General features: G+C 40.1%; 1 protein-coding gene across 3 annotated transcripts; it reads left to right on the top strand.

Annotated features, from left to right (window-relative positions):
* LOC106872075 (SRR1-like protein) lies at window positions 1-14296 on the top strand. 3 transcript variants are annotated; one of them, XM_089353364.1, is made up of 7 exons: window positions 1-255; window positions 2374-2414; window positions 4434-4765; window positions 6482-6580; window positions 8544-8701; window positions 12631-12676; window positions 14094-14296. In XM_089353364.1, exons 1-7 carry the CDS (start codon window positions 107-109, stop codon window positions 14274-14276), a joined length of 1008 nt encoding a protein of 335 aa, XP_089209490.1. In that variant the 5' UTR covers window positions 1-106; the 3' UTR covers window positions 14277-14296. The 3 variants fall into 3 exon arrangements, with proteins under 3 accessions (XP_089209490.1, XP_014774415.1, XP_014774416.1); XM_014918929.3 differs by lacking the exon at window positions 1-255 and adding an exon at window positions 781-1274; XM_014918930.3 differs by lacking the exons at window positions 1-255; window positions 2374-2414 and adding an exon at window positions 1050-1274.
* Window positions 14297-15795: the final 1499 nt, after the last annotated feature.

Below are 15795 nucleotides of genomic sequence, written 5' to 3'. Positions count from 1 at the left end.
CCCTTAGACCAATTCAGTTGGCAAATGGACTTTAGGGACGGACAAGGAATCTCCGCCCTTAGGCTGTTTCCGGTTTGCAAGGACCTTTTCTGGCTCTAATCAATGAATGGGGAATCCCATGCCTACAGCATGTAGCATTTCAAATGGGGGAAGGAGTTATAGATTTCATTATTTTGTACCCCCCGACACTATAGCAAGCCTATCAGATGTTCCCGATAGAAAAACAGTAGAGAGTTATCTACAGAATCTGAAGATGTATGTAGAAACTTTAATTTAAAAAATATTCATTTTTCTGAAAGTTATGAGGAAACAAATTCGTTATGTATATTGAGTAGGGGACACTTGTGTAGATATGCCCAATGAACAATGTTTCAGTCAGTAAAAGACAAAGATCACACACAAATTACAAACTACAAACAAAATAAAAATAACGTTTGAAATGGGTTGACGCATTACAGTCCAAAATAATTAAAACCAGAAATAAGGAATGCGGTGACATAAGTTCCATTGCGTTTCGCTACTAACATTCCAGTAGTTATACCTTGTTCTGTCAGTTGTAAACAAACTACGTTTCCTGAGGATATGATTTAACGCAAACGTCAATAAATATATGATTAAAATGGCATTCACAAAATTCAGCCAAGTAAATCACTTAAAACAGTGTATAACTGAACGTCTGTGTTTAAAGATATGTTTTTGAATTCAAAATTTTAAGTTCTGAGAAAAATGATTTGTTTTTCTGTCACTGAAACGAATGAGATTGCAGTTCTCCATTCCAGTAATTTTAAGCAACTACATTGTTTTCGACATATCGCTAACATTTTATGTCAATCCTTTCCAAAAGCTACGTCGCTGACTAAACAACGTTCTACATCCACCTTATTCTATTTATACACCACATTCTTTGTGGCTATGAACAAATATATATTAAAGATCATCTATCACCAAAATAGTCACGATATCACAACTATATAAAGTCACTTATCAAACACGTACTAGCTTTGAAACACTCACGTGTTTATGTGTAATATTGTGAAAAGGCAATAAATAATATACATAAACAAAATGACTAGTTTCAGGTCGAGGTAACAGGTTCTGTTACTAGATATCTTCGGAATGACTGATGATTTCCAACTAGTTGTTCGACCCAAACGGCGCCAGAAATTTCGCAAAGCTAAACAGTTCAAAGATGGTATTATTAGTTTTGGAAGTTCTCTCGCACCTGAGTGTCAGGAATCGAAACAGTCTATCCTACATAAACTACAAAAATGCAGGTAAAAAGAATTTCAATGATTTGTAATGTGTGTATGTAATTAAAGATAGGGCCGAACATTATTGTTCGTTAAAATCCGTCAAAATTTAAAGTAATATGGCATAAGTTCCAGTAATAGGCTGTGGTAGTCAATGTGTTAAATGATAATGGTGATGGTGTTATTTATAAAATATTTACAATGTAGAATGTTGTTTTTGTTGAGCTACATGTCATGGGTATTATTCTTCTGATTAAAGAATACAAACCCCTCCCCCCAAAACCCTAAAAAAACCAAGTGTATTTAGGGTGACATTATTCAACGTATCCTTTTTTTTATGATGGTAGACTGATCTGAGAGGGAAATTTGGTTCCTTTTTCTTGCAGACTGAGGATGCTTCATTGGCCTTTTGAACTTTGTAGAACTAATGCATTCATTAATATAACTATAAGGCGGTGAGCTGGCAGAATCGTTAGCATGCTGGGCAAAATACTTAGTGGCATTTCGTCTGTCTTTACATTCTGAGTTCAAATCCCACCAAAGTCGACTTTACCTTTTATCCATTTTGGGGTCAATAAAATGAGTACCAGTTGAATGCTGGGGTTGATGTAATCAACTTACCTCCACCCCTGAAATTGCTGGCCTTGTGCCAAAATTTGAAACTAATAACTATAACTAATATAAACTATAGCAGTATTATGTCAATATTATGTCATTACTGTGGTGAGATGGCAGAATCGTTAGCACGCCGGGCGAAATGCTTAGCGGTATTTCGTCTGTCTTTACGTTCTGGGTTCAAATTCTGCTGAGGTCAACTTTGCCTTTCATCCTTTTGGCGTTGATAAATTAAGAACCAATTGCGTACTGGGGTCGATCCAATCGACTGGACCCTTCCCCCAAAATTTCGGGCCTTGTGCCTAGAATAGAAAAGAATATTGGGTCACTGCTCCAACAATACTGTGCCAATGCTTTGTCGTTATTATGTCATGGTTGTATCAATGTTGTCTGTTATATACACACGACAGACACGCAGAGGTGTGTATAATAAGAGTGTGTGTATAGCATGCACTTATGTTTATGTCTGCTCTATGTTATATTTTGATGTTCGTTTGCTCTCTTGTAGGAATGAAATAGAACTCTCGGATTTCTACACCAAATTCCAAGGTACCACTCTTGTTTATAGTTTCATTAGATTACAGTTGTTAATTATTACTAAATTCCAATGCATGGGTCACTTTTGGTTCTCTAGTTGGTGTGTCAGTGTGTCTATATACTAAATATGAGGTGTATTATCAACTCTAGTATCTTGTATGAGGTGAGATATTGTGTGTCTCCTAATTCATTGCTACTGGGCTTCTGTTAGATGTGTATTATCTGGTTTAAGACTTTAGATGTTGGGTGTGCTTTTGTTTTTTGATTTTAGGTTTGGACTGGGGGAAGGATTGTGCTCTGAGCCATTGATGTGACCTTTTAAAACTGTTGAGATTGATGTTTGTCTTGAACAATTGCAAGTTGATAACTGCAGAGAAAACATGGGCAGAAGGAATTCCAGAGGTGCTGGTGCCACTGGGAAAATGGACAGAGTGCAGAGGTTGGGATGATGGGGGAGGTGGAGAGATGAGTGAGTCAGAAGTGTTTGGGTGTGAGTATGAGAATATTTTGTTATGAGAAAGCAAGCCATCATAGTAGCAGGAGAATATGTAGAGAGAAGAGATGGTATGTCTGTGTGACAGAGTTTAGTGTCACATGTCTGTTACACGTTCTGGTTGTATTTCTTACACTAAATCTAATTGCAATGTCATGGCTTAAAGCTCTCTACTACTTAGTTTAGGTCTCTTTATTTTGTTGGTGGACTAAATGTTCTATCTCAGATTTATGTTTTCGGGTGGTACACATATTTGGAAAACTACTATTTTTAAATCTCACAGCCTGAGATATTCAGCAACAGTACTTTGTAGTAAAGATTGTCTGCTAACATAACATGGCAGTCCTGGTTTAGGACGAATGTTGCTGTAATTTAGCCCTAGGAGACATCGTTTCCAGCTGGCTATACAACACAATCTGTGTCCTTACATTTTTCGAACAAGGGAATCTAGCACCCCCACTCAACTCACAACAATATCTGTGTATCGCGATTTCTGGGTTATTTCCCTTCATCAGCACAGAATAATTGTTCAGCTAGAGGTGGCGCTGCCAAATTCCCATTCGAAATATATAGTTTACAAAGTGACAACTAATCACTGATCTATAAATTAGAAAATTACTATTTTTAAATCTCGCAACAAGAGATATTCAGCAACAGTACTTTGGAGTAAAGATTGTTTGCCAACATAATATGGCAGTCCTGGTTTAGGATGAATATTTGTTTGAAATTGATCATGCATCAGTTAATGGTTTTTACCAATCTCTCAGTGGCATAGAATTGGTGCTTTAATTTTTATATCAATCCCTTTTTAAAAAATATCTTACCAGTATAGTTGCACGCTTGACTATGTTGTAAGAAGCTTGCTTTCCAACCACATGATTCCGGGTTCAGTGCCACTGTGTAGCACCTTCAGCATTGGTCTTCTACTATAAGCCTTGGGCTGACCAAAACCTTGTGAGTGGATTTGGTGGATGGAAACTGAAAGAAGCCTGTTGTGTGTGTAATATATATGTGTGTGTGTGTGTGTGTGTGTGTGTGTGTGTGTGTGTGTGTGTGTGTGTCCCACCACTGCTTGACAACTGGTGATGATGTGTTTATGTCCCTGTAAGTTTGTGTTTTGGCAAAAGAGACCAATTGAAAAAGTACCAGGCTTAAAATAAGTCCTGGGGTCGATTCATTCAACTAAAATTCTTCAAGGCAGTGCCCCAGCATGGCCACACTCTGACTACTGAAACAAGTAAAGAAGAAAAAAAACCCAGTCTGTATTGTTGGTAGGATATTTGGACGGATTTAAAGTAGAGGTGGTCATTAGTTGGAAGTGAAGGATGTCATTTGTTTTTACCTCTTTGTTTCAATTTGTGGAAAAAATCAGATTATTAAGATAATAATTATCGTTATCTATGATAAAATATTTCTTACTGAAAAATGAATAAGTGAAGTTCATGAGTTTCTCAAGGACAGTTGTAGCACAAAATGAAGTGAACTCATCCTAAACGGGATGTAAAACCTTTTTAAATATTTCCTGCATATTTTTTCAGAAATTCTGGTGAAGAAGATTTCTGAATGTTTGCTGTCTTGTCATTATGAACAGTTAATGACTGCAACGGACTGTGGAGTTTCTAACGAGACTTTTGGAGAAATTTCTCCTGAACACAGCACAAGTTTGGAAGAGACCTTCAAACACCTGTTAAGTTTGCAAGATGACACCCCAAAAGATGAATCTTCTTCCCAGGTAAAGATGGAAGAATGTATAACACAATTGGCTCCACTTAAACTTGAACTTGTGGCTTATGGTATTGGACATTTTGCTGAGTGTAAAATCGCACAGTACCAGTTGGCTTTGATGATGGCTATATGTGACCAGTTTAAGGTAGGCAATTTTCCATCTGTGTTCACCATTCACTTTATTCTTCTCCCCCACTGTCTCCCATGTTCTTTTGCACTCTTGCAAACTCACCTCCCCACTCAATACTCTGTTCCACTTCATTTATAATTGCATCCCTGTAACTTGAGGGTACACCCTGACATATCTTTACTATCATCTCCTTTCTCTTTTCCAAGTGGGTCCATGTATTTCTTCTACAGTAGTGGTTCCCAAACTTTTTCGGGCTGCCACCCCCTTGACACCCAGGCCACATTACTAGTGCCCCCACCCCAACTAACCCTCACAAACATAGACTTCTTTCTGAAGCAAATTCAAAGCAACTGTATTTCACAAATAAAACTTAACCTAATGAATCCATTATTTTGTTGTTTTTACATGAATTGCCACCCCATTATCACCCCAATTTTTACATGAATCGCTACCCCATCATCGCCCCACTTTTCTTCAATGCCCCCTTAGAACTTTCCACTGCCTCCAGGGAGGCAATACTGCCCACTTTGAAAACCACTGCTCTACAGCAAGACACCTGTCTCCGTCTGTCTATCATACCTGTCATCAACCTGGAACAAAGCCACTTCCCTCAGTATTACTTCTCTCTCGTTTGAGGAGTCTTGTCTGGCAATTTACTTGGTGACATCACTGCTGCTGGTGCCATGTAAAAAGCACCCAGGGCAGTGTAAGGGTGTTGGCATCAAGAAGGCATCTAACCATAGAAACCATACCAAAGCAGACCCTAGAGCTTAGTGCAATCCTCTGATTTGCCAGCTCCTGTCAAACTGTCCAACCCATACCAGCATGGAAAATGATCATTAAACTATGAAGATGATGTATGATGTTTTTGTAAAAAGTATGATGCTGCATGGCAGCAAAAAGCCTCCTCATTGGTTTGGGAAAAGCAACTATTCTGAGGATGTTCTTGGTTGTTGCAGTTCTATATTTAAGACATGAGGAATTATGTACATTATTCACATTGTTTACATTTGATGGATATTTGTCCTCATCTTGTTTGTCGTTAACACAACATTTTGGCTGATATACCTTCCAGCCATCATCAGGTGTCTTGGGGAAATTTCGAACCTGGGTTCTCATTCCTAAGGTATTTTTCGATAATATTATTATTATTATTATTCAGGTCACTACCTGGAATTGAACTTGGATCTTGGGGTTAGTAGCCCGTGCTCTTAACCACTATGCCATATGCTCATGGGCATATGGCGTTGTGGTTTTAAGAGTGCAGGCTACTAACCCCAAGATTCCGAGTTCGATTCCAGGCTGTGAACTGAATAATAATAATAATATAATAATAGTAATAATAATAATAATAATAATAATAATAATAATAATAATAATAATAACAACAACAACAATAAACGATGTAAATAATGTTCTTGATTGCTATTCTAAATAGTTGGGTTATGTTGTTGTTTCCTCCTAGGTCAGCTCTCATCTTGTGGTTCTACGATCAAAGGCTTTCCAACCATGACTGTCTTGTCTTTTAGTATATCTAGGATTGTACTGTCCAATGGGTCCTTCATATTTTAGAGTGTATTGTGCAATTTTAGGGAGACTTGACTACTATTTTAAGCAGTGATGTCAGAGATGCTCTGTAATTGATGTTGTCAGCCTAAAATGTTGTTGTTGGTGATATTGGAGCTAGTAATAATAAATACAGACTAGAAATCTATTTTGAAATCTTTGCAGCTGTCATTGCATCAATGTTATACATATGATCCAGTTTGGTCGGACGTTGAGAAATCTGTGATACACAGCATTGGTGTCTCTCTGCTCTCCAAAAATGAAGTAAGCTTCTATTTATTTAATATTACTAATGTTTAAAAGGTCATCATCATCATCATCATCATCATCATCATCATCATCATCATCATCATCGTCGTCGTCATCGTCGTCATTTAACGTCCGCTTTCCATGCTAGCATGGGTTGGACGATTTGACTGAGGATTGGTGAACCAGGAGGCGATACCAGGCTCCAATCTGATTTGGCAGAGTTTCTACAGCTGGATGCCCTTCCTAACGCCAACCACTCCGAGAGTGTAGTGGGTGCTTTTACGTGCCACCGGCACGAGGGCCAGTCAGGCGTTGGGCAGTTTGACAGGAGCTGGTAAGCCAGAGGGTTGCACCACGCTCCAATTGTCCGATTTTGACTTGGATGTTTTTACAGCCGGATGCCCCTTTCTACTTCCAACCATCTTACTAAGTGTACTGGGTGCTTTTCATGTGGAACTGGGTTCTTTCTACATGGTGCCAGCATGGGTGCTTTTCATGTGGCACAGGTGCCCTTCATGTGGCATTGGTATAGGTGCTTATCACATGTCATTGGCATGGATGCTTTCTATATGACACGGTCACTGGTGCTTTTTATATGGCACCGTAAATTAGAAATCATTATTAAAGTGCATTAGTTGTGGGTTTCCAATAATCCAATCATTGGTTTTATTGCACTTCTGATGGCAGGATTAACTTGGGAGAGTCTGTGCAACTTGGGCTGAGTAAATACCACAAAGTATTTTTGTTCAAATGCATAGGTTTATATGTTTCTTTGCTGATCTTTACCTTTTTTGAATGGCTGTATTGACAAAGGTCATTTCCCAACCACATGGTTTTAGGTTCAGTCTCACAGTATGGCACCTTGGGCCAGTGTCTTCTACTGGGGTTTCAAGTTGATTAATGTCTTGCAAGTGAATTTGTTGGAGGGAAACTGTGTAAGCCCATCATGTAGATACATACACACATATACTCTTTTACTCTTTTACTTGTTTCAGTCTTTCTGACTGTGGCCATGCTGGAGCACTGCCTTTAGTCGAGCAAATCGCCCCCAGGACTTATTCTTTGTAAGCCTAGCACTTATTCTATCGGTCGCTTTTGCCGAACCACTAAGTTACGGGGACATAAACACACTAGCATCGGTTGTCAAGTGATGCTGTGGGGGGACAAACACAGACACACACACACACACACACACACACACACAGAGACACACACACACACACACACACATACACACACATGTATACGAAGGGCTTCATTCCGTTTTTCCGCTACCAAATCCACTTACAAGGCTTTGGTCGGCCCGAGGCTATAGTAGAAGACACTTGCCCAAGGTTCCACGCAGTGGGACTGAACCCGGAACCATGTGGTTCGTAAGCAAGCTACTTACCACACAGCCACTCCTGCACCTATAAAAATATATGTATGAACATCATCATCATCATCACACATATATATGTGTGTGCATGTGCATTTAATTAGTAATTAAAAGCAAACCATAGAATCAACATGCTGGAAACATATCTCTTATTTTACAGTACTTGATTAAGGACAACAATGAGTGCCGTGAGGAGACATGTTGAAGTATGTTTGGCACCTTGGGCAAGTGTCTTCTACTATAGCCTCGGACTGACCAAAGCCTTGTGAGTGGATTTGGTAGACGGAAACTGAAAGAAGCCTTTCATATATATATGTGTGTGTGTATATGTTTGTCCCCCCAACGTCGCTTGACAACTGATGCTGGTGTGTTAACGTCCCCGTAACTTAGCAGTCCGGCAAAAGAAAACTGATAGAATAAGTACTAGGCTTCCAATGAATAAGTCCTGGGGTCGATTTGTTCGACTAAAGGCGGTGCTCCAGCATGGTCACAGTCGAATGACTGAAACAAGTAAAAGAGTAAACCCCTAGCAACAGTAATATGGTCGAAACGATGTCAGATGTCTATTAATTGATACTTTTTGTTCGTTTTGTTTACTAGGAAGGGAAGAGAAGCTGTCTGTCTAACAAGCTAACTCTGTTTTTGATGCCCCACTGTGGTACTGCATTGTACAACAATTTACTCTGGGCCAACTGGAACCCTTCACAGCTAAGAAATCTAATCATTGTTGGTAACAGTTTCCAAAATCTTGTTGACAGGTGAGTCACTTGATAGTTTGTTTTTGTCTGTATCCTTTAACATTCTCATCATTGTCATGATGATGATGATGATGATGAAGCTTACCACTGCCACCACTACACCCTCCCCATCATCTTCATTATTATTATCATCATCATCTCCGTCATGCTAAGTTTAAATGTATTTAATTTAGACACTACATCTGAAGAACATCATCATCATCATTCTCATCATTTAATGTCTGTTCTCCAAACTGGTATGGATTGGATAAAATTAAGGAAGCTGTTGTGACATGGAATTGAACTCTGGTCTCCCATGTGGCAGGCAGAGATACTTACCAATATACTACCAAGGACGTAGAGGCACAATGGCCCAGTGGTTAGAGCAGTGGACTTGCCGTCGTAGGATCGCGGTTTCGATTCTCAGATCGGGCGTTGTGAGTGTTTATTGAGCGAAAACACCTAAAAGCTCCACGAGGCTCCGGCAGGGGATGGTGGCGAATCGTGCTGTACCCTTTCGCCCCAACTTTCTCTGACGCTTACTTCCTGTTTCTGTTGTGCCTGTAATTTAAAGGGTCAGCCTTGTCACTCTGTGTCATGCTGAATATCCCCGAGAACTACGTTAAGGGTACACGTGTCTGTGGAGTGCTCAGCCACTTGCACGTTAATTTCACGAGCAGGCTGTTCCGTTGATTGGGTCAACTGAAACCCTCGACGTCACAACCGACAGAGTGCCACTACCAAGGACAGATGGGACTGCCATGGCTGGAATATCTTTGATCTTGGATCTGTCAGTCATAGCTTACATGTGGTTAACAACAATGTGCAGGAGTGACTGTGTGGTAAGTAGTTTGCTTACCAACCACATGGTTCTGGGTTCAGTCCCACTGCGTGGCACCTTGGGCAAGTGTCTTCTGCTATAGCCTCGGACCGACCAAAGCCTTGTGAGTGGATTTGGTAGACGGAAACTGAAAGAAGACCGTCGTATATATGTATATATATATATTTATATATATATATATATATATATATATATATATATGTGTATATGTTTGTGTGTCTGTGTTTGTCCCCCCAACTTCGCTTGACAACCAAGGCTGGTGTGTTTATGTCCCCGTAACTTAACGGTTCGGCAAAAAGAGACCGATAGAATAAGTACTAGGCTCACAAAAAATAAGTCCTGGGGTCGATTTGCTCGACTAAAAGGCGGTGCCCCAGCATGGCCGCAGTCAAATGACTGAAACAAGTAAAAGAGTAAAAGAGTACCTCTATATAATAGCAATTTCCATGGAGGCTACACATACTGTATTGAAATATATACAGGTGCTTGTAGAGCTCCTATATAACCAGTGTTAAACAACCGGAACAAGCAAACCATATCACTAAATTCACTCTCAGCATCCTCCAAGATACAGTTCTGCTCAGAACTGCAACAGTCGGCCAGTTCTGGAACATGTTAAATCACACTAATCGTTCTAACCTTTATTGTCTTCTTTTACTTGGTTCTGTCACTTGACTGTGGCCATGCTGGAGCACTGCCTTTAGTCGAAGAAATCGACCCCAGGACTTATTCTTTGTAGGTTTAGTACTTATTCTGTTGGCTTCTTTTGCTGAACCGCTACGTTACGGGGACGTAAACACACCAGCATTGGTTGTCAAGCAATGATGGGGGGACAAACACAGACACACACACACACACACATATACATATATACGACGGGCTTCTTTCAGTTTCTACTCATTTCTACAGCTGAATGAATTGGAGCAACATGAAATAAAGTGTCTTGCTCAAGAACACAACACAGTCCAGCCCATGAATCAAACTCACTACCTCATGATTGTAAGCCCAACGCTCTAACCACTGAGCCACATGCCTTCATTGCACATTAATTCAGTGATACTGAATTCTTGTCCTCCTTCAGAACTGTCGATCTCCATTGTTTTGTTCTTCACCATCTGCTGGTTCACACACAGTCAGTCAGTCATCCAGTGTTTTAAATCCGGGTTTTGTCCTCAGATCTACCTCAATGCCACAGCAACCACCCTCACACCATCTCGCCCAGTTTTGGGCGGTTTTGGGCATCCTCCTTTTTCAAGCCAACCTTCCCAATCTCCTCCACCTGTCCCCTCTACCTTTCCCTCGGTCTACCTCGCTTTCGTGCTCTATTTACCTCAAACGCAATCACCCTCCTCAGAACATGCTCTTCATCCCTCCTTGCAATATGGAACTGCAAAGATCTTTATCAGTCATTGACTGCAAACGTGCTGAGGCACCGCCCTCAACGTGCTGAGGCACCGCCCTCAACGTGCTGAGGCACCGCCCTCAACGTGCTGAGGCACCGCCCTCAACGTGCTGAGGCACCGCCCTCAACGGGTTCAGCCAGTTACATTGCATCCCTCACCCCACACTCCATTCATTAACCATTTTATTAATACCTCTTCATTCAATGACTGCACCCAAGATACATTCAGTAAGAGTTCTCTCCCTTTTACAAATTTAATGCAGCACACTGACACCCATATACACATAATCTCTCTCTCTCTCTCTCTCTCTCTCTCTCACACACACACACATGCATGCATATACAGAGGCGTACGAGGCAGCAACTATAACAAAAAAGAGGTTTTGATAAGAAGCTTGTGAGCCACAGACCACACCTGTGATTAGCATGAAGTCTCAGGTAGAATTAAGGTGAGTTGATGGTGAAATGGAAGAAAGTGAGGAACAGTGTTAACCCATTAAGTCCCACTGTCCTATAAATAGGACACTAAATGAGAACATTAGATAAGCTATATGACATTGTCTCAATGTCCTATTTATAGGACATTGAGTATTTCCATTTCTACTTGAAGTAAAGGAGTTTTAATAACTGATTATTTTAATTTTAACCTATTTTCAATCATCTCTCTTTTACTCTTTTACTTGTTTCAGTCATTTGACTGTGGCCATGCTGGAGCACCGCCTTTAGTCGAGCAAGTCGACCCCAGAACTTATTCTTTGTAAGCCTAGTACTTATTCTATCGGTCACTTTTGCCAAACCGCTAAGTTACGAGGACGTAAACACACCACCATCGATTGTCAAACGATGCTGGGGGGACAAACACAGACACACAAACACACAGGCACACTTATACGATGGGCTTCTTTCAGTTTCCGTCAACCAAATCCACTCACAAAGCTTTGGTCGGCCTGAGGCTATAGTAGAAGACACTTGTCCAAGGTGCCACGCGGTGGGACTGAACCTGGAATCATGTGGTTCGTAAGCCACTCACAATTTTAAGTACTTAATGGGTTAAGCATCTAGAAGAGAAGGTAGACATCAGTGGATATATCTACAAAAGAGAGAAGCTGAAAGTAAAAGATTTACCAATATTTTACATTGTGAGAATTAGAAGCATGAAATGTTCTGAATTGTGAATCAGTGTGGTGTTGATGATGATGATGATGTCTCGGCAGTGGCGGCGGCGGTGGTTGCGATGTTGTTGTTGTTAGTGTGAGTCAGGATGTCCTCAGTGATATAACGATAATAGTGCATTTGCTGAGAAGGAGAGATGGACATGCAGACAGACAGACTCACACACACAGCTACACATGCATGTACACGCACAGACAGACACATGCATGCACAGACATGCATACAGAGAGAGAGACACACACACACATGCATGCACAAGCACAGACAGATACACACATACATACATGCACAGACACATACACACACACACACACACACACAAACACACACACAGAGTAATGAGTTAACTTTGATTTGGTTTTACATCCCGTTTAGGATGAGTTCACTTCATTTTGTGCTACAACTGTCCTTGAGAAACTCATGAACTTCACTTAGTCATTTTTCAAGCATTAAACTGTGCTTCAGTAAGAAATATTTTATCATAGATAACGATAATTATTTTCTTAATAATCTGATTTTTTACACTTTTTCCAGGCATTCTCATAAAGATCTACGAGAAAAAGCTGCGTATATTTATAAAGTATCCTTTGTATTTTCAAATTTGTTTGTGTTTGATGTGTGTGTGTGTATAAATATGTATGTGTGTGTGTGTGTATATATATATATATATATATATATAGGCACAGGAGTGGCTGTGTGGTAAGAAGCTTGCTTCCTAATCACATGGCTCAAGGTTCAGTCCCATTGCGTGGCACCTTGAGCAAGTATCTTCTACTATAGCCTCAGGCTGACCAAAGCCTTGTGAGTGGATTTGGTAGACAGAAACTGAAAGAAGCCTGTCGTATATATATATATATATATATATATATATGTATGTATTTGTGTGTCTGTCCTCCCCACCATCACTTGACAACCAATGTTGGTGTGTTTCGTCCCCGTCACTTAGTGGTTCGTCAAAAGAGCCCAATAGAATAAGTACTAGGCTTACAAAGAATAAGTCCTGGAGTTGATTTGTTTGACTAAAGGTGGTGCTCCAGCATGGCTGGAAACAGCATGCTAAGACAAAGTCCATCGTTACTGATATATTAGTCTGCTGCTGATATGTTTTTGTGTTATTTAACACAGCATGTCCATGTATTATCTCTAGATGAATACTGCTGTTAAGTTGGCTTTCCATGATGTACTTGCATTGAGTATGATACACAGATAGCTATTTTAATCTAATACTGCTTCTGCTGCATGTAAGATTTTATATATATATATATCATCATCATCATCATCATCATCATCATCATCACCCACACATTCAACAATGTTTTGTGAAAGTAATGTTATTGTATTTAATGTCACCAGTGTGATACTAATTCAGTGAACTTCCACCAAAAAGTGTTAAGGAATGCTAAGACCAGAAATGCTGCATCCTTTCAAATGAGCATTGGTCAAGAGAAGCTCAGTTCATGTGAAGTTTGGAGGATCTCCTCTTTTTACAATCATCAATGGGTCTGAAACAATCACATCCTCAAACATCTCACTCCCCCCACCCCAAGCCATTTTGATAGCTTTTTCTTGGCTGTAGTCTGTAGATTGAATCATCATCATCATTATCATTATCATTTAGCATCTATTGTCCATGCTGGCATGGGTTGGACGGTTTGAGCAGGACTGGCAAGCTGAAAGGCTGCACCAGGCTCCAATCTGGTCTGGCAGAGTTTCTACAGCTGGATGCCCTTCCTAATGCCAACCACTCTGAGAGTGTAGTGGGTGCTTTTATGTGCCACGGCACAGGAGCCAATTGGGGTGAGGGGGCTGGCATCAATCATGTTTGGATGGTGCCTTTTACGTGCCACCGACACAGGGAGCCAGTCAGGCAGCACTGGCAACGACCCATGCATGAATGGTGCTTATTGCGTATCACCAGTATGGGAGCCAGTCAAGTGGTACTGGCATCAGCCACAACTACACAGTTTTAAAAATTATTAAACCTTAACTTACTGAAGATATATCCAGCCACTGAAGAGATTTCTCTGTCTAACACCTTTGTTTATTCTGACATCTTCAATGATACATCCATACATTGTTTCCCAATGAAAAACTTGAAGAAACTTCCAGAAGATTTTTGGCTAAACAGATCAGAACCAAATTATAATTTATCAGATATTGAAATTATTGTAAATAAATAAATATTTTATATAAAACTGAAGTCTTTTGTTGACTTTTCTTCTTATGTGAGACAACTTTGAGTATTATTTTCATGTCATTGTGGAAGTTTATCAAACATAATGATTGCAGTTATGGCTTTATATTCCACAGGTTGCAAACTTTAGTCACCTTTCACATTAAATTCTTAAATTATCATCATCATCATCATCATCATCATCGTTTAACATCCGCTTTCCATGCTAGCATGGGTTGGACGATTTGACTGAGGACTGGCGAACCAGATGGCTACACCAGGCTCCAATCTGATTTGGCAGAGTTTCTACAGTTGGATGCCCTTCCTAACACCAACCACTCTGAGAGTGTAGTGGGTGCTTTTACGTGCCACCGGCATGAAGGCCAGTCCGGTGGTTCTGGCAACGACCTCGCTCAAAATGGTATATTTTACATGCCACCTGCACACTCCAGCGGCACTGGCAACGATCTCGCTCGAATGACTTTTCACGTGCCACGCTCGAATGGTGCTCTTAGCACTCCACTGGTACAGGTGCCATCACAATTTCGCTTCACCTGCTGTGAGACACAGGAACCAACTGAAAAAGAGATTCATGGAAAGTGAACCAAAGAAGATGGAGGAACCAATGGAATGGTTGTATAATATGTTCCAAGTACCAACGCCACTGCAGGTGATTGAACCCAGGCGTACAAGTGAGAGGAAAAGAAAACATGTAGAGGTTCTGAAATTAGATACCAAGCTCAAAAAAATATTAAATTGAACGAAAAATAAAGACTCAAAAAAGGGAAAAAGAGATGTGTATGTGTGTGAATAAAAATAGATTATTGCTAAATAAAATGACACTGCCTAAGAAAAACTTTAAAATGTTGTAGGTACTTATTTTATCGACCTTGAAAGCATGGAAAGCAAAATAGACCACAATAGAATTTGACTCAGAACGTGAAGACGGTCAAAATGTAGTTAAGCATTTTGCTCCACATGCTAACGATTCCAGCAGCTTGCCGTTATTTTTTTTTTTTTATCTATTTACAAATATTAGTAAAAAATATAAAATTTTTATTTACTAATATTAAACACCTGAACATATCAGCTGAAATATAGAGAACTCATGGCAACCTCAGTGGTTGCCATGGCAACAATTCGTGATTGTGGATATGAAATTGTTCCCCCTCCACCTTATTTACCAGACTTAGCCCCCTCTAACTTTCATCTATTCCCCAAAATGAAAAAAGCCCTGGCTGGTCGCCATTTTGCCAGTGACAATGACGTCATAGACGCTGTAGGAAGTTTCTTGGAGTCTCAAACAAAAGAGTTCCTCTACGCCAGGATAATGGCGCTTCAGCACCACTGGAGAAAGTGTTCAGCCATCGAGGGGGACTATGTTGAAAAATAAATCATCAGAAGTGTTGTACTATGTTTTGTTTTTTTGAGGTTCAAGACTTTTCATACACCCCTCGTACTTACTTAGGTAATTACCAAGAGTGCCTTTGGATACATTTATCCATTAGAGGGTTTAAACACTTCTA

The sequence above is a fragment of the Octopus bimaculoides genome, chromosome 6 (assembly GCF_046866305.1).
Source record: "Octopus bimaculoides isolate indiv1 chromosome 6, ASM4686630v1, whole genome shotgun sequence".
Taxonomy (NCBI): Eukaryota; Metazoa; Mollusca; class Cephalopoda; order Octopoda; family Octopodidae; genus Octopus; species Octopus bimaculoides.
Note: the sequence above shows the minus strand (reverse complement) of the source record. Positions and strands in the feature narration are given on the sequence as shown.